General features: G+C 35.7%; 2 protein-coding genes across 2 annotated transcripts; both read right to left on the bottom strand.

The window, feature by feature from the left end:
- Positions 1 to 9,373: 9,373 nt before the first annotated feature.
- LOC140955335 (uncharacterized) lies at positions 9,374 to 10,623 on the bottom strand. Its single transcript, XM_073407806.1, has 3 exons — positions 10,470 to 10,623; positions 10,057 to 10,236; positions 9,374 to 9,776 (listed from the first exon to the last, which is right to left on the bottom strand). Exons 1-3 carry the CDS (start codon positions 10,569 to 10,571, stop codon positions 9,549 to 9,551), a joined length of 510 nt encoding a protein of 169 aa, XP_073263907.1. The 5' UTR covers positions 10,572 to 10,623; the 3' UTR covers positions 9,374 to 9,548.
- Positions 10,624 to 10,635: 12 nt separating this feature from the next.
- On the bottom strand, positions 10,636 to 17,683 carry LOC118029196 (uncharacterized). The gene is made up of 21 exons (XM_073408146.1): positions 17,559 to 17,683; positions 17,304 to 17,396; positions 17,127 to 17,175; positions 16,955 to 17,016; positions 16,670 to 16,854; positions 16,398 to 16,578; positions 16,272 to 16,315; positions 15,900 to 16,188; positions 15,513 to 15,665; positions 15,063 to 15,242; positions 14,651 to 14,830; positions 14,193 to 14,372; positions 13,781 to 13,960; positions 13,366 to 13,542; positions 12,952 to 13,131; positions 12,564 to 12,716; positions 12,125 to 12,301; positions 11,711 to 11,887; positions 11,298 to 11,477; positions 10,883 to 11,062; positions 10,636 to 10,674 (listed from the first exon to the last, which is right to left on the bottom strand). The coding sequence occupies exons 1-21, from the start codon at positions 17,616 to 17,618 to the stop codon at positions 10,636 to 10,638; spliced, it is 3,099 nt and encodes a 1,032-aa protein (XP_073264247.1). The 5' UTR covers positions 17,619 to 17,683.
- Between the last annotated feature and the right edge of the window lie 631 nt (positions 17,684 to 18,314).

Genomic DNA, 18,314 nt, shown 5'->3' with positions numbered 1-18,314 from the left:
TGAGGGACCTTTATCCGTTAATTTCGGATTGATGTCTGTGTTCATGGTGCAAGTGTGCTTGTTTACATCATACGTTCAAGGGAATCAAACTCCACTTGTCCCTAAATGACATGCCACCTTAGAGCAAGCTGTAAACCATCTAGGCGAATCCTTTGGGAATTTTTCAGGATCTTTTGCGGCACGTAAATTTTCTTACCATGCCTCCTTTTGCAAGCTGACATGGGTTCGAACTCCTTTTCATGACTTCCATATTCTCACTTGACGTCTGGTCTTTACTTTATTTCTATGAGAAGAATTTGGTTATGCAAAATAAATAAATAAATAAATTTTGTATGGCTCTAAGTGTTTATTTGATATTCTGGTAGTTTTTGTGATTATAGTTTTAATTTTTTTTTTTAGTTGCCATTATAAAAAAAAAGGTTTAAAAAATGTGTTTAGTTAAAATTGTTATGCGATGAATTTTTATATGAAAAATAAATGATAAGCAAGTTTTCATGAAAGAATAAAAAATGTATTTTAGTTTTTACAAGATCCACAATTATATATAGAATTCAATGCAAAAAACAAAAGTTATTTGGTAATCAAATATTTTTTATTATTTTATGATTGGATAGAAAGCATTAGAAATTATTAAAAATTTAGGCAACTTATGTGGTTTACTTCAGTCTTCATTAATGATATTTCTTGATGTCGTTAAATTTATTTTGTCGAGTTTTCTTTTTATGATAGCAGTAATGTTGTCATCAGAATTTCAATGTGCTTCCGATATTTTTTTTCTTGTTTTTCCTCCTCTCTCATCAAATTAATTATTTGTAGACCATTTTATAATTTTTTAAAAAATCATATATACAACTCGCTAGTTGCATATTGTTAGCCTTATGGCTAAGATAATGATTTAATTATATGTTTTGATGATAACATAAACATTGGATATAATAAAACATTGTTTTGATATATGTATATCACTTTATTAATATCATAATATATTCCATGCTTAAATGATTTAAATAAGAATATGTTAATAATGCCATATCAAATATGAACATAATATATATGTCCACTTTTTGAGACAATCAGACCATTTCTCAAACTAGTTTAGCCATTTCTCAAAATGGCTAGTCTATTTATATCAAATTTCAAGAAACTTTTGGGGTTTTTCAAAACAATCTTAACTAATTCTAAAATGGTCCGACTGGTTCTGCCAACGAGTATAAAACTGTGTCTAACAACTACTTTCTTTTCTAAGCCAGCTTTTACTTGTCCAAAACAGAACTTTTAAGGCAAAAATCTAAGCATACTCCTTTTAAAAAACAACTTATAATACTCTTGTTTCACTTGTAATCATTAAAAAAACAAGGTTGGGTGTGAATTGACAAAATTCTCCCAAAGAGCTTAATTGTTATTCCCAATCAGCTTTACTTATAAAGTATATTGTGCAAAGTGCAAATGACACTCTAAAAAGTTGGGAAAGTCTTCAGAGATAAAATTTTGAGTGGTTTAATACTTGTTATTCAACAAGTATTGGTGAAATGTTTTCTAGTCTTTAGCCTTTTAAAAGATTAGGGATAATACTTTGATCCTAATCTTATAAAAGGATTGAGTTTGATCTTGTAACAACAAATTAAAATATTATGTAATGGTTTGGTCTTACTCGTTAAGAAGACCAGTGTGTAATAGTAAAACTCTTGCATGGAAGTTCAAGGAGAGGAGTAGACAATTTGCTGAACCTCTATAAATCTTGGTGCACTTTTTCTAAACTCGCACTCTTTAATTATCTCATTTCTATTGTTTATTGCTTCCATATTTGGTTGAGTGTTTAGAATTTCATGTTATTCAGTAACACATTTTTAGTTTATATTTTTACTTTGCATACCTAATTCTCCCCCATCTTATATGTTTGTGTTGCCTTAATCCTAGAACAATTGATTTTAGAGCTTGTGTTCTTGTTTTAGGATTTAACCATCTTAGAGTTAAAGATCATGGATATCAGTGAACTTAGATTTTCTAAGACTATAGTATATGAAGAAGATGATATAGAATCACCTAACTTAAACTTCACTGAACAAGATGGAGATGTCGATATGAGTTTTGATGATTTAATTACCTTATGTGAAGACTTAAATAAAAAGAACAAGGTGTATAGAAAGACTAATTAAAACTTGGAAAAGATGCATGAAAATTTGAAAAATGAAAATAATGATTTACTTGAAAAATGTGATAGATTAACACAAGTAAATGAATCATTCTAAGATATTGCTAGTTATTTCTTATCTTTAAAGGATTTGAAAAATGAAAATGATGCTCTTTAGAAAACAAATTAAAGACTTGACTTCAACTTTAGCCAACTTTACTCAAGGTTGAGATAACTTGGATGTTTTATTGAGAGGACAAAACAAAAACCTAAATAAAAGTGGTTTAGGTTTCAATTATATAGAAAAACAAAAATTAAATGAGCATATTGATGGAGACACCGAACCGGAAACATTATTTATGCACGCGTATGATCATAGACGATGGAGGATAGTCCAAACCATTGAGAAATTGGGCTTTAACTTGTGTTTTGGGTTTAATTTATATGAACTTTTAGATGGGTTTTATTAATTTGGCTTTATTTGTTGGGCTTGATTAATTTAATTAATGTTAAGCATTTTATTATAAATACCCTACTTTTCTAAATGTTAAGGGACTTTGATGATTAATGAAAATTTGCAAGTTTTTCATCTCTCCAATCCCGTCTCTTTCTCTTCTTTAGCTTCTTTCTTTCTCTAAAGCTTCTTTCTTTTCTTGCTGTAATTCTTTTTATTTGTTGTCCTGCGTTAAATTTGGTATCAGAGCACGACTTTTTTAATTGTTTTTACAATTAATCGATCTATGTGTTATGTTTAACCCTAGATTAATCTGAAAAACAAAAAAAAAAAGTTACTGTTCATAAAAAAAAAGTTATTGTTCATCTCATCTTCTCCAGATCTGCATCAACGCCGAAGTCGAAATTGTCACCACAATCAACATTGGTCACTGTTTCATCATCATAGAAAAATATCGTTGCAGGGCACACCATCCTCACGAGAGAGCAGATTGGGCATCCCCAATAGCCACCAAAACCCACGACAGCGCTCTACAACATCCACGGCGACAGATCACATCACCTCCTACAGCAGGCCACTCTCCACGCCATTGACAGATCTGCCATCTAGCCACCATCTCGCACCACCAGATCGACACCGCAAGAGGCATCAGTAGATCTCCGGCTTCGGCAGCACAAAACCACCAGCAACAGCCACCCACAACACTCATTATAGGTGTTTCACAGATCAACAACACAGACCACCAGACGCAGCCAGCCAACCATCACAGCCATCACCGACTGGTGGTTCACCGCAACAAAGGCAACACAACAGATCTTCATCTACCACCGTTCACAGTGCCATTGCCTTCAGCAGCCACAACAGGTCGCCCACGCCAGCAACAGTAAATCCTCGTCGGTGGCAGCGCCTCAACTAGTATCCTCTCCGCGCCATCAATAGCTCTTCATCTGCCACCGCCCCTAGTGTCGTTGCCCTCAACCGTCAGCCACAGACAAAGCAGTAGAACCGGCCGGAGGCAACCACCCTTCAACAGACTACAACTATCCTCGCCTTCAGCAATCACGTCGTGTCGCCAGCAAAAGCAACAAAGGAAACTCAACAAAGAGATTGCAGCACAGAAGACATTGGAGGCGAAATTAATTCACCCTGCCACATCATCCGCCACGCCAACTCTCTAAAACCACGTCATCAACCACATTAGCAGTCTGGAGCCATATCAGTTCAGTCAGCCACGCCATGTCATCATGCAGCGCCACATCATCACATGTTGCCACGTCAGCTTACACATAATCTGAGGCCTATCCGTGATCAATTTAAATCTTTGTCGGTAAATTACTCTACTTTTCGGTTTGTTGATTTTACTAGGGATGGTGAACTTCAGCAAATCCTAGTATATGGACTCGACGACCAGATTCAGACTATACTTGGATTATCAGAGGAACATCACAACAGCTTGATCCTTGTCATTGAGAGCATTATCGGAGCTGTCTTGACCTATACTCGACGGGGTCGAGTTCTTCCAACCCCGAGAGAATTGATGGGGACACCGAACCGGAAACATTATTTTTGCACGCTTATGATCATAGACGATGGAGGATAGTCAAACCATTGAGAAATTGGGCTTTAACTTGTGTTTTGGGTTTAATTTATATGAACTTTTAGATGGGTTTTAGTAATTTGGCTTTATTTGTTGGGCTTGATTTAATTAATGTTAAGTATTTTATTTAGTGGGCTATAAGCCCACCCGTTTATTCTAGTTAGGGTTTTAGTATAAATACCCTACTTTTCTAAATGTTAAGGGACTTTTGATGATTAATGAAAATTTGCAAGTTTTGCATCTCTCCAATCCGTCTCTTTCTCTTCTTTAGCTTCTTTCTTTCTCTAAAGCTTCTTTCTTTTCTTGCTTTAATTCTTTTTATTCGTTGTCCCGCGTCACATATTAATCAATATAACATGTATAATTGTTTTTGCTATATGTGATTTTTGCAAGGACATGTATCATATAAATATAGATTAAAGAAAAATGACATTCCAAAAAATATGTTGTGGGTATTGCAAGGCACAATGCCTAACAAACAAGGATCCAATGTTAAAAAGGTACCTAAAAATACTTCTCGCAGGAATTCCACAAATGACCCGGCTGGTCTAAAGAGCAAGCGTGCGTGAGCTATTCACGCACGCTTGCTACAATACCTATGTAATTAAAATGCAAAACAGGGAAGAGCAAAAGCTTACCTAGTTTGTAGAGCCTTTGAATGAGAACTAAGCGGTGCAGGGCAATGTTTTCTTCCGTTTTTATTCTTTTCTGCTCTCTTTCCTCTCTTTATCTTGTTCTTCTTATTCGTATAATTTTCTTTGGTTTTTGTTTTGGTTCTCTGGGTCTCCTTTGTTTTTCATTGTCTCTCTTTCTTTTATGCTTTTTTTTCCCTCTCCATCTGATGCGAACCTCGTGATCACGTGGTCATGCAACCCACAATCAAGATTGAGATGTGATCCCGGAAAGCCAAAATAGGTCTGATATGAGTGTGACACAATGAAAACTTGCCCCAAGGAAGGATTCCTTATTCATCCTAGCTACACAAGGAAAGAAGGGCTGATGGTATTTAATGACAGGTTAGTGAATCGCTGCCACACTTGTAGATTATATTGCAGCTCATTAAAGATCCTTATGGAACTAGGAAATTCCCAAAGCCAGCTGCCACATCCTTGTAGGAAAAGAATCTTAACCAAATAGGAAGTCCACAAGTCAAATGGAAGTAAATAACAAAATTCGTACAGCCTCCATTGACCAGTATTGCGGTTCCTTCCCGAACCCCGATTGACTTGAATTTTTAACCCAAGGTATTAAGATATGTCTGGAGAGTCCACATAAAATATCATCCCGATCCAACGGTCAAATTGACAATTATGACTGTTGCCGTAAACCTGGACCGTTGCGCTTTTTACGCCAAAATCCGAATCTGACCTTACTTAGGTCGTATCATATGGCTGAACCGTATCACCATCTTTCCCCCCTGTTCCACCCTTTCACTGGCCTTTTATAGGTTTTCTCGTGTAAGGCTCATCCTTATCTTCCCCGGGCGCTGATCTTCATGTGGAGATAGAATTGGAGACTTCATGTTTTGGTTGGATTGGGACACCAACAGTCCTGCCTTGTTGGATTGTTGGTGATGGTTTCCTTCACACCTCAATGACTTGTTATGGCGGGCGAAGGACTCGAAAACGAATTGAGAAACTAGTGATAGAAGTCGTGTGTATTGCAACGTGTCTGGTGGTGTGAGCTTCCTCTCTGGGTGGCATTTTGTATTTCCTCCGTAGGTGGTCTCCTCTGTTTCCAGAGGATGAAGACGAAAAATGGAAATGACAAAAAGACGTTGTTTCTATCTGGGGCGACCCATTTCTCAATTTGGTTCTTGAAGTTTTGAAATTTTGCATTCAAGCCCATGATTTTTTAAATTTCAAATTTTAACCGCCTTAAAATTAGATTAAAAAGCTAAGGGTTAAAATTGGGTTATGGCATAAAAAAAGGTAATAAATTCCATACTTGTGAAATATGATTATTAACCTAATTTTTTGAAGTTTGTATACAAAAATACTAACAACTCAAAACACATTTTATTTTACACTTATTTAATCCAAACATGCTTATTTATCATTTCATATTGATTGAAAAGAATTAAGATATAGTAGTAAAAAATCATTTTAGGATATGTGTATATAATATATTCTATTTTTTCAATCCATATTCAATTAAAAAAAATATCACAACTATTATATTATCATGAAATTTTAAATCATTTAAGAGGTTTGGATAAGAATTGATCTAGTATGAGATAATTTCCTTCTTTTTTCTTCTTCTTCTAGTGTTACTTATAAAAATAAATAAATATTTGATATATCTTTCTTAATAAAATCACGAACTTTTAATTAATTTAAGTGGAATAAAAACATTGTAAGGAACTTTAATCTTAAAATAGAAAAAAAAAATAAAAATTCTTAAAATGAAAAAGAAGAAATAAAAATAACTTTGTAAAATATTTTTTTGCTAAAAAAACTCATGAACTAGTCTTTCTTTTCTTGAGTTGAAAGGAACTTATCCTCAAGTTGAGACATCAATAAAAAACCATGTGACGTTTTTGGAACACAAGCTCATTAATTAAAAACCATCCTCTACTATATGTGGTGATGAAACTAAGGATAACACAGTCATATTGATTCTAGTTTCACTCCAAATGCATAGCTCATGAAAGAAAAGAAAAGAACACAGGCTGAAAATTTCTCAAGTACTGGTCATTGTGTCCCCCATAAGTTTTGAATTCAAGATGCTTCAAGGACTTGTCTTGATGCAAAATAAATATGTAAGGAGCAAGCACCATAAAGGATGGTTCTAATCCTTTTACATGACACATGCAGTAAGTTTACTACTTGGTTTCTAAAAAAGGTTTCTTACTGTCCCAGTGATCACCATTGTAAAGAAAATATAAGGAGGGCTCAACAGGTAGTGAGATGACTCGTATACCAATCATTACTAGTCTAAGCACTTAATAAGGAGTTGGATGGTTTCACGAACTTAAACCTTGACTTAAAGTCATAACCATTACTACCTCACCTAAACTAAAGTTTCCATGTGCTCATCCCAAAATGATATATCAAAAATAAATTAATGATGCATGAAAACATATGCATATGGGCTAAAGCATAAGTAAAATAAAATAAGCCAAAATTCAAAAAATTAAACACATCAAAATAGATAAACCATATAAAATACACAAAGCTTAATCCAATACTGTAAAAAAAAAAAAATATCTATCCCTAATGGAGTTACCATTCTGTTGCTCGTGGATGCACAACATCGGGGGGTTGTTTGGAACCGCCACCTAGTTGTTTGGTTTAAGGTCACTAGGAAACCTGAGTGTATTAGTATTGTTAGAGATTCAAATATAAGAGACTGATTATGGTTAGGGAAGACATTAACACCCTTAACGCACTCTACATGAGGTAAGCTGCTTTGTGGTTTTATGTGGTTTGATGGGTTTTGATGATTTCTTGATTGGTGATCTATCCATGGTTTATAATTTTAGATTTACCCGTATGAATAAACCTAGAGGTTGAAATCTTCAAGAGATATTGGCCAACCAGCAAAAGTCAATTCATCAAAATAAGGATTTTGCTTGCTGCATATACATAACAACCGAAGCATCACTTTGCCAAAGATCTTGAAAAGACCTATAAAGTTATATAATGCGAGAATTAGATAAAGAGGTGAGAGCTTACTCAAGAGTATGTCAAACACAATGAGAGATCTGATAATCTACCACAAGATGCAGTACATCTATTGTAAGAGAGGAAAGCAATGCACTTAAAATAAGTTGATCCTGTTGCTTTTAATGAAGAAAGAAAGGGTTGATATGTGGAGAAGAACCAATAAAATTATCAATTTCAGATATATGAGAAGGAGGACACAAAACGGAGCCATCAACAAAGTGGAAGGTACCCTGACTAAGAAGATATGGCTTTATCTACATTTGTCAATAGAGATAATTGTTGTTTGTAAGCTTCAACAAAATAACTTGCTGAGTAGTGGACAAAGCAACTATGGCTGGAGTTGAGGTCCCATAATATGAAGAGGCATGATAGAAACATGAGAACAAGAACCATTGTTCTACTCTGCAAGGGAGGGGGTTTGCTGCTGTGGGAAGGAGCCACTGGCAGTAGGCTGTGTGTGGTCGGCCGATGGTGCTACAACATCGATTCGGTGGAGGGAGAAGTTGAAAGCAGTAGAGTCCATTAGGGAGAGAGGAGTTTTAATATGTTAAGACTCTGATACCAAGTTGAAGAAAAATATGAGGCTTAACCTATTAGTTAGCTAACCTTTCTTATTTATATATGTAGGACTATATATATATATATATATATATATATAAAAGAATCCATAATAAATCCAAACATGCTTATTTATTATTTGATATTGATAGAAAAGAATTAAGATATGGTAGTAAAAAATCATTTTAGGATATGTGTATATAATATATTCTATTTTTTCGATCCATAGTCAATTAAAAAAAATATCACAACTATTATATTATCATAAAATTTTAAATAATTTAAGAGGTTTGGATAAGATTGATTTGGAGACAATTTCCTTTTTTTTTTCTTCTAGTTTTCCTCATAAAAAGAAATAGATATTAGATAAACCTTTCTTAATAAAATTACGAACTTTTAATTGATTAAGTGATAAAAAAAAAAATACATGCTTAGAAACTTTAATCTAAAAATAGAAAAAAAAATTCCTAAAATGAAAAAGAAAAAATAAAAATAACTATGAAAGAAAAGAAAAGAAAAGAAAGGAAAAGAACACAATCAATATAGATATATGTAAATGATAGATAGATAACCAATGCCAGAGAGCTAAAGCTTTTGATCAATCGGGCCACTGTTGGTGCTACAATCTTTAAGATGCTCCTGTCATTTGTGTGCGTGCAAGTGTGACCCAACACTTTAGTTGCCTGCACTCAGCAGCAGGAGGAGGCGGAGGAGGAGGAGACAATTTCCTCATAAAAAGAAATAGATATTGGATAAACCTTTCATCTGGAGACAATTTCCTTTTTTTCTTCTTCTAGTTTTTCTCATAAAAAGAAATAGATATTAGATAAACCTTTCTTAATAAAATTACGAACTTTTAATTCATTTAAGTGATAAAATAAAAAAAATACATGTTTAGAAACTTTAATCTAAAAATAGAAAAAAAAATTCCTAAAATGAAAAAGAAAAAATAAAAATAACCATAAAAGAAAAGAAAAGAAAAGAAAAGAAAGGAAAAGAACAAAAAAAGTATAGATATATGTAAATGATAGATAGATAACCAATGCCATAGAGCTAAAGCTTTGATCAACCGGGCCACTGTTGGTGCTACAATCTTTAAGCTGCTCCTGTCATTTGTGTGCGTGCAAGTGTGACCCAACACTACAGTTGCCTGCACTCATTAGCAGGAGGGGGAGGAGGCGGAGGGGGAGGCGGCGGAGGAGGGGGAGGAGGCGGAGGGGGAGGCGGAGGGGGAGGTGGTGGCGGTGGAGGAGGAGGAGGAGGAGTAGGAGGCGGAGGCGGAGGAGGAGGAGGAGAAGGAGGAGAAGGAGGAGAAGGAGGAGGAGGGAGCTCCTTTTTCTGACCTTCTTGGATTTGTGCTCCATTCTTCTGCAATTAACATAACCAAATCAGACTAAAATTCAAGCACATAACAAACAGATAGCATTAAAAGTTCAAAATAATGAACTTTTAATATCGAATGACTGAAAGAACATTGCAAAGAAACAGTGGAAGAACATGTTAGCATCTTCAAAAATATGGAAGTCTAAACAAACATGCATACGATAGGGAAAAGTATATATATATATATATATATATATATATATATATATATATATATATATATATATAGAAGAGAGTCAGAATTTATCATTTTGATGTCTTTTACCTTCTTCTCGACCTGTTTTTTGGCCTCTTCCTCTTCGACGTCCTTTTTTAGGGCCCCCTTTCCCCTCTCTTCCTCGTTATGGTCTTCATTGACATCCTCCATGCCTTCTTTGCTTTCCTCTTCGACGCCCTTCTTCAGGGCCCTTTCTTTTTCCTCATCGTGGTCCTCACTGACATCCTTCTGCAATTTACATAACCAAATCAAACTCAAATTCATGCACATAACAAACAGATAGCATTAAAAGATCAAAATAATGAACTTTCAATATCGGACGACTGAAAGAACATTGCAAAGAAACAAAGGAATAATATGTTAGCATCTTCAAAAATATGGAAGTCTAACCAAACATGCATACGATAGGGAAAATATATATATAGAAGAGAGTCAGAATTTATCATTTTGATGTCTTTTACCTTCTTCTCGACCTGTTTTTCTACCTCTTCCTCTTCGACATCCTTCTTTAGGGCCCCCTTTTCCTCCTCTTCCTCGTTATGGTCTTCATTGACGTCCTCCATGGCTTCTTTGCTTTCCTCTTCGACGCCCTTCTTCAGGGCCCTTTCTTTTTCCTCATCGTGGTCCTCACTGACATCCTTCTGCAATTAACATAACCAAATCAGACTGAAATTTATGCACATTACAAACAGATAGCATTAAAAGTTCAAAATAACAAACTTTCAATATCGGATGACTGAAAGAACATTGCGAAGAAACATTGAAAGAACATGTTAGCATCTTGAAAAAAATGGAAGTTTAAACAAACATGAATACGATAGGGAAAATATATATATAGAAGGGAGTTAGAATTTATCATTTTGATGTCTTTTACCTTCTTCTCGACCTGTTTTTCTGCCTCTTCCTCTTCGACGTCCTTCTTTAAGGCCCCCTTTTCCCCCTCTTCCTCGTTATGGTCTTCATTGATGTCCTTTATGGCTTTTTTGCTTTCCTCTTTGACACCCTTCTTCAAGGCACTTTCTTTTTCCTCATCGTGGTCCTCACTGACATCCTTCTACAATTAACATAACCAAATCAGACTGAAATTTATGCGCATAACAAACAGATAGCATTAAAAGTTCAAAATTATGAACTTTCACTATTGGATGACTGAAAGAACATTGGAAAGAAACAACGGAAGAACATGTTAGCATCTTCAAAAATATGGAAGTCTAAACAAACATGTATACGATAGGGAAAATATATATATATAGAAGAGAGTCAGAATTTATCATTTTGATGTCTTTTACCTTCTTCTCGACCTGTTTTTCAGCCTCTTCCTCTTCGACGTCCTTCTTTAGGGCCCCCTTTCCCCCCTCTTCCTCGTTATAGTGTTCATTGACGTCCTCCATGGCTTCTTTGCTTTCCTCTTTGACGCCCTTCTTCAGGGCCCTTTCTTTTTCCTCATCGTGGTCCTCACTGACATCCTTCTGCAATTTACATAACCAAATCAACCTCAAATTTATGCACATAACAAACAGATAGCATTAAAAGTTCAAAATAATGAACTTTAAATATCAGATGACTGAAATAACATTGCAAAGAAACATCAGAAGAACATGTTAGCATCTTTAAAAATATGGAAGTCTAACCAAACATGCATTCGATAGGAAAAATATATATATAGAAGAGAGTCAGAATTTATCATTTTGATGTCTTTTACCTTCTTCTCGACTTGTTTTTCTGCCTCTTCCTCTTCGACGTCCTTCTTTAGGGCCTCCTTTTCCCCCTCTTCCTCGTTATGGTCTTCATTGACGTCCTCCATGGCTTCTTTGCTTTCCTTTCCGACGCTTTTCTTCAGGGCCCTTTCTTTTTCCTCATCGTGGTCCTCAATGACATCCTTTCGCAATTAACATAACCAAATCAGACTTAAATTTATGCACATTACAAACATATAGCATTAAAAGTTCAAAATAATGAACTTTCAATATCAGATGACTGAAAGAACATTGCAAAGAAAGAGCGAAAAGAACATGTTAGCATTGTAAAAAATATGGAAGTCTAAACAAGCATTCATACGATAGGGAAAAAATATATATAGAAGAGAGTCACAATTTATCATTTTGATTTCTTTTACCTTCTTCTCGACCTGTTTTTCTGCCTCTTCCTCTTCGACGTCCTTTTTTAGGGCCCCCTTTCCCCCCTCTTCCTCGTTATGGTCTTCATTGACGTCCTCCATGGCTTCTTTGCTTTCCTTTCCGACGCTTTTCTTCAGGGCCCTTTCTTTTTCCTCATCGTGGTCCTCATTGACATCCTTTCGCAATTAACATAACCAAATCAGACTTAAATTTATGCACATTACAAACAGATAGCATTAAAAGTTCAAAATAACGAACTTTCAATTTCGGATGACTGAAAGAACATTGTAAAGAAACAGCGGAAGAACATGTTAGCATCTTAAAAAATATAGAAGTCTAAACAAACATGCGCAGGATAGGGAAAATATGTATATATAGAAGAGAGTCAGAATTTATCATTTTGATGTTTTTTACATTGTTCTCGACCTGTTTTTCTACCTCTTCCTCTTCGACGTCCTTCTTTAGGGCCCCCTTTCCCCCTTCTTTCTCTTTATGGTCTTCATTGACGTCTTCCATACCTTCTTTGCTTTCCTCTTCGACGCCTTTCTTGAGGGCCCTTTTTTTTTCATCATCATGGTCCTCACTGACATCCTTTGCAATTAAGATAACCAAATTAGACTGAAATTTATGCACATAACAAAGAGATAGCATTAAAAGTTCAAAATAATGAACTTTCAATATCAGACGACTGAAAGAACATTGGAAAGAAACAATAGAATAACATGTTAGCATCTTCAAAAATATAGAAGTCTAAACAAACAGGCATACGATATGGAAAATATATATATAGAATAGAGTCAGAATTTATCATTTTGATGTCTTTTACCTTCTTCTCGACCTGTTTTTCAGCCTCTTCCTCTTCAACGTCCTTTTTTAGGGCCCCCTTTTCCCTCTCTTCCTTGTTATGGTCTTCATTGATGTCCTCACTGGCTTCTTTGCTTTCCTTTTCGACGCCTTTCTTCAGGCCCCTTTCTTTTTCCTCATTGTGGTCCTCACTGACATCATTCTGCAATTAACTTAACCAAATCAGACTGAAATTTATGCACAGAACAAACATATAGCATTAAAAGTTCAAAATAATGAACTTTCAATATCAGATGACTGAAAGAACATTGCAAAGAAAGAGCGAAAAGAACATGTTAGCATTGTAAAAAATATGGAAGTCTAAACAAGCATTCATACGATAGGGAAAAAATATATATAGAAGAGAGTCACAATTTATCATTTTGATTTCTTTTACCTTCTTCTCGACCTGTTTTTCTGCCTCTTCCTCTTCGACGTCCTTTTTTAGGGCCCCCTTTCCCCCCTCTTCCTCGTTATGGTCTTCATTGACGTCCTCCATGGCTTCTTTGCTTTCCTTTCCGACGCTTTTCTTCAGGGCCCTTTCTTTTTCCTCATCGTGGTCCTCATTGACATCCTTTCGCAATTAACATAACCAAATCAGACTTAAATTTATGCACATTACAAACAGATAGCATTAAAAGTTCAAAATAACGAACTTTCAATTTCGGATGACTGAAAGAACATTGCAAAGAAACAGCAGAAGAACGTGCTAGCATCTTAAAAAATATGGAAGTCTAAACAAACATGCATACGATAGGGAAAATATATATATATAGAAGAGAGTTAGAATTTATCATTTTGATGTCTTTTACCTTCTTCTCGACCTGTTTTTCAACCTCTTCCTCTTCGACATCCTTCTTTAAGGCTCCCTTTTCCCCATCGTCCTTGTTATGGTCTTCATTGACGTCCTCCATGCCTTCTTTGCTTTCCTCTTCGACGCCCTTCTTCAGGGCCCTTTCTTTTTCCTCATCGTGGTCCTCACTGACATCCTTCTACAATTAACATAATCAAACCAGACTGAAATTTATGCGCATAACAAAGAGATAGGATTAAAATTTCAAAATAATGAACTTTCAATATCAGATGATTGAAAGAACATTGTAAAGAAACAACGGAAGAACATGTTAGTATCTTCAAAAATATAGAAGTTTAACCAAACATGCATAGATAGGGAAAATATATATATAGAAGAGAGTCAGAATTTATCATTTTAATGTCTTTTACCTTCTTCTCGACTTGTTTTTCTGCCTCTTCCTCTTCGACGTCCTTCTTTAGGGCCCCCTTTCCCCCCTCTTTGTCGTTATGGTGTTCATTGACGTCCTCCATGGCTTCTTTGCTTTCCTTTTCGACGCTTTTCTTCAGGGCCCTTTCTTTTTCCTCATCGTGGTCCTCACTGACATCCTTCTGCAATTAACATAACCAAATTAGACTTAAATTTATGCACATTACAAACAGATAGCATTAAAAGTTCAAAATAACAAACTTTCAATTTCGGATGACTGAAAGAACATTGCAAAGAAACAGCGGAAGAACATGTTAGCATCTTCAAAAATATGGAAGTCTAAACAAACATGCATACGATAGGGAATATATATATAATATATATATATATATATATATATATATATATATATATATATATATAGAAGAGAGTTAGAATTTATCATTTTGATGTCTTTTACCTTCTTCTCGACATGTTTTTCAACCTCTTCCTCTTCGACATCCTTCTTTAAGGCTCCCTTTTCCCCAGCGTCCTTGTTATGGTCTTCATTGACGTCCTCCATGCCTTCTTTGCTTTCCTCTTCGACGCCCTTCTTCAGGGCCATTTCTTTTTCCTCATCGTCGTCCTCACTAACATCCTTCTGCAATTAAGATAACCAAATCAAACTGAAATTTATGCACAGAACAAACAGATAGCATTAAAAGTTCAAAATAAGGAACTTTCAATATCGGATGACTAAAAGAACATTGCAAAGAAAGAGCGAAAGAACATGTTAGCATCTTCAAAAATATGGAAGTCTAAACAAACATGCATAGATAGGGAAAATATATATATAAAAGAGAGTCACAATTTATCATTTTGATTTCTTTTACCTTCTTCTCGACCTGTTTTTCTGCCTCTTCCTCTTCGACATCCTTCATTAGGGCTTCCTTTTCCCCCTCTTCCTCGTTATGGTCTTCATTGACGTCCTCTATGGCTTCTTTGCTTTCCTCTTCGACGCCCTTCTTCAGGGCCCTTTCTTTTTCCTCATCGTGGTCCTCACTGACATCCTTCTACAATTAACATAATCAAACCAAACTGAAATTTATGCGCATAACAAAGAGATAGCATTAAAAGTTCAAAATAATGAACTTTCAATATCGGATGACTGAAAGAACATTGTAAAGAAACAACGGAAGAACATGTTAGCATCTTCAAAAATATAGAAGTCTAACCCAACATGCATACGATAGGGAAAATATATATATATATATATATATATAAGAGATTCAGAATTTATCATTTTGATGTCTTTTACCTTCTTCTCGACCTTTTTTTTCTGCCTCTTCCTCTTTGACGTCCTTCTTTAGGGCTCCCTTTCCCCCCTTTTCCTTGTTATGGTCTTTATTGACGTCCTCCATGCCTTCTTTGCTTTCCTCTTCGACGCCTTTCTTCAGGGCCCTTTTTGTTTCCTCATCGTGGTCCTCATTGACATCCTTTTGCAAGTAATATAACCAAATCAGACTGAAATTTATTCACATAACAAACAGATAGCATTAAAAGTTCAAAATAATGAACTTTCAATATCAGATGACTGAAAGAACATTGGAAAGAAACAGCGGAAGAACATGTTAGCATCTTCAAAAATATGGAAGTCTAAACAAATATGCATGCGATAGGGAAAATATATATAGAAGAGAGTCAGAAGTTATCCTTTTGATGTCTTTTACCTTCTTCTCGACCTGTTTTTCTACCTCTTCCTCCTCGACATCCTTCTTTAGGGCCCCCTTCCCCCCCTCTTCCTTGTTATTGTCTTCATTGACGTCCTCCATGGCTTCTTTGCTTTCCTCTTCAACGTCCTTCTTCAGGGCCCTTTCTTTTTCCTCATCGTGGTCCTCACTGAGATCCTTCTTCACGCCTTCTTTTCTTTCCCTTTTCTTCTCAGCCTCATCATCCTTGGAAGCCTCTCCAATAAACCATGACATAGCATGAGGAATGGTTCTGTCCCGAATAATCATACTACCACAGGAAAAAACTTAACGAAAGGACAAAGATGCACAGATCAAACCAAGAGAAGTTCACATGAAGAATGTGGGACTTACCCTACATTGTAGTCATGTTCTATCATGTCCTGAAGTTCATCATACTGTGAACACAAGAGACTAAGACATCAGTTAACATATCAACAGTTACATTGCTTTCCTTGTACATAACAAAGTAGAACTTACAACATCATCATCTCGGTCATCCTTGTTCTCAGGGATCCAAGGAGGAGTAAAGAATGTGAAGAAACTTTTGCTCTTCTTAATTGTTGTGATGGTTTTGGCAATCTTTGACCCCCTTCTTGGTTTCTTCTTCACAATCACCTTCTTCGTCAAGCATTTCCCAGGATACCATTCAATTTCCGTCCTACAAAACCGAACGAAACATTACAAAAAGGAAAACTAAAAAGGAAGAGATTAAAGATTCTCAACACGACAACATTGGTATAACTAACTACCCAATTGCTTGGCTCAAAATAGGATCAAGTCCATCAATTATGTGATAGGTCTTTGTCAGGACAGAGTTTTTGAAGTAAGGATTAGGATTGAAGTAAAACTCCAGCTTGAAACCCTCAGGACCTTGAAGTCTCGACCACTTGATATCGTTAATGAACTTCAGAGCTCCTTCATCTCGTCCCTTAATCTATTGCAAGAATCAATTGATAAATCTGATTACACAATGATCAATCCAACAGGAAGAAATATCATGTGTTTTCATTGAGTACTTCATGATCAATATATACCTCCGCTGCTAGTACTTCATGAGTTTTCATTGCAGCGAGCCAGAATTCAGGCACCCCCTTCTCTGCATTAAAGAAGTATTATACTCTTAAGTTCAAGATTAGGCATTGCTTTCAAATACTTCGTGTATGTTTGCCGAAAACGACATTTACTCTTAAAAATATTCACTAATACCTTCTGTAGCCCCTTCAGCTTCTTCTTGATCGTTCACAATCTCAAATCTCTGCGCCAAGTGTCCATCAAAAACTTAAATTAAGAACAGAAATACAGAACAAAAATTGTAATGCATGCTACCCCTGATCCAGCATTCACGTAACACATGCAGAAGTAATAATGCAAGACAATATATACCTTAGTGTAGAGCGGTTGATAAAGCTTCTGGTATTTAGCTTCCAATGCCTTTCTCTCCTCAAGAAACTGTGCCTCCAGCTCATCATGTTGGCTCTGCAGAAGACATCAATGCGCACATATATAATTAAGCGTACCATGATCATGTATACGTGTAATAAACATTAACAAGAATGTTCTAAACTTGGCTATAAAATAACATAAGCTGATGAACAGCACAATGATTGTTGTGGAATGTAGATGGATATGTAGAGCAACCTGAAGATTTCTGAGACCCTCCATACGTTTTCTGACCTTGGGAGACAATGATACCTTCATGTTGCAGTTACTCACAAGGGAAGAGTCTGGGAGATGGGAAAATATGAAGTGACAAGAAAAGGAGGGAAAGTGAGTTTATTTTGAACTTATGTGAGCTTACAGGTTTTTATTTATAAGCCCAGGAAAGTGATGCGTTTCTTGTCGAACTGGTACTGGTATCCATCTGTTCCTGTTACGGGGATGCCACCTGTGTTCCTTTACTTGATTCAGATTTACCAGTCAAGTAAAGGATCAGATTCAGGAAGAAATTGAAACCATTTTATCATGATTCAAGGATTGAAGACGAAAATTCATTAAAAAAAAGAAAGAAAGAGAGAGAGGTTTGGCCAACCACATCAACTGAGATGATTTCGCAGCATCGGTGCCCTAATGGCACCCTGTGACACAACCTGCAATTTCACCCATGGAAGAAGATTCCTAAGAGGCTTCAATAGATACCTTAAAAAACAGCAAAACTAAATAAAAAAGACAACATCATTAAACAAACAAACGAAGACTGCCCGCTTTTAGCCAAGAGTTTTTCAAGCCAGAACACCTAGCAAATGAGAAATGTGGTGCATCATCTTGATTCGTTTTGACCAGGGAATTCTAGTTTAGCATCTCTCTCACCCGCACAGACACAAACTCAGGGCAAGAAATAAAACAGACTGAATGCCAGAACAATATTGTGTATTTATTTTAATATTAAGTTAATTT

This window comes from Populus alba, chromosome 3, assembly GCF_005239225.2.
Source record: "Populus alba chromosome 3, ASM523922v2, whole genome shotgun sequence".
Classification (NCBI taxonomy): Eukaryota; Viridiplantae; Streptophyta; class Magnoliopsida; order Malpighiales; family Salicaceae; genus Populus; species Populus alba.
Note: the sequence above shows the minus strand (reverse complement) of the source record. Positions and strands in the feature narration are given on the sequence as shown.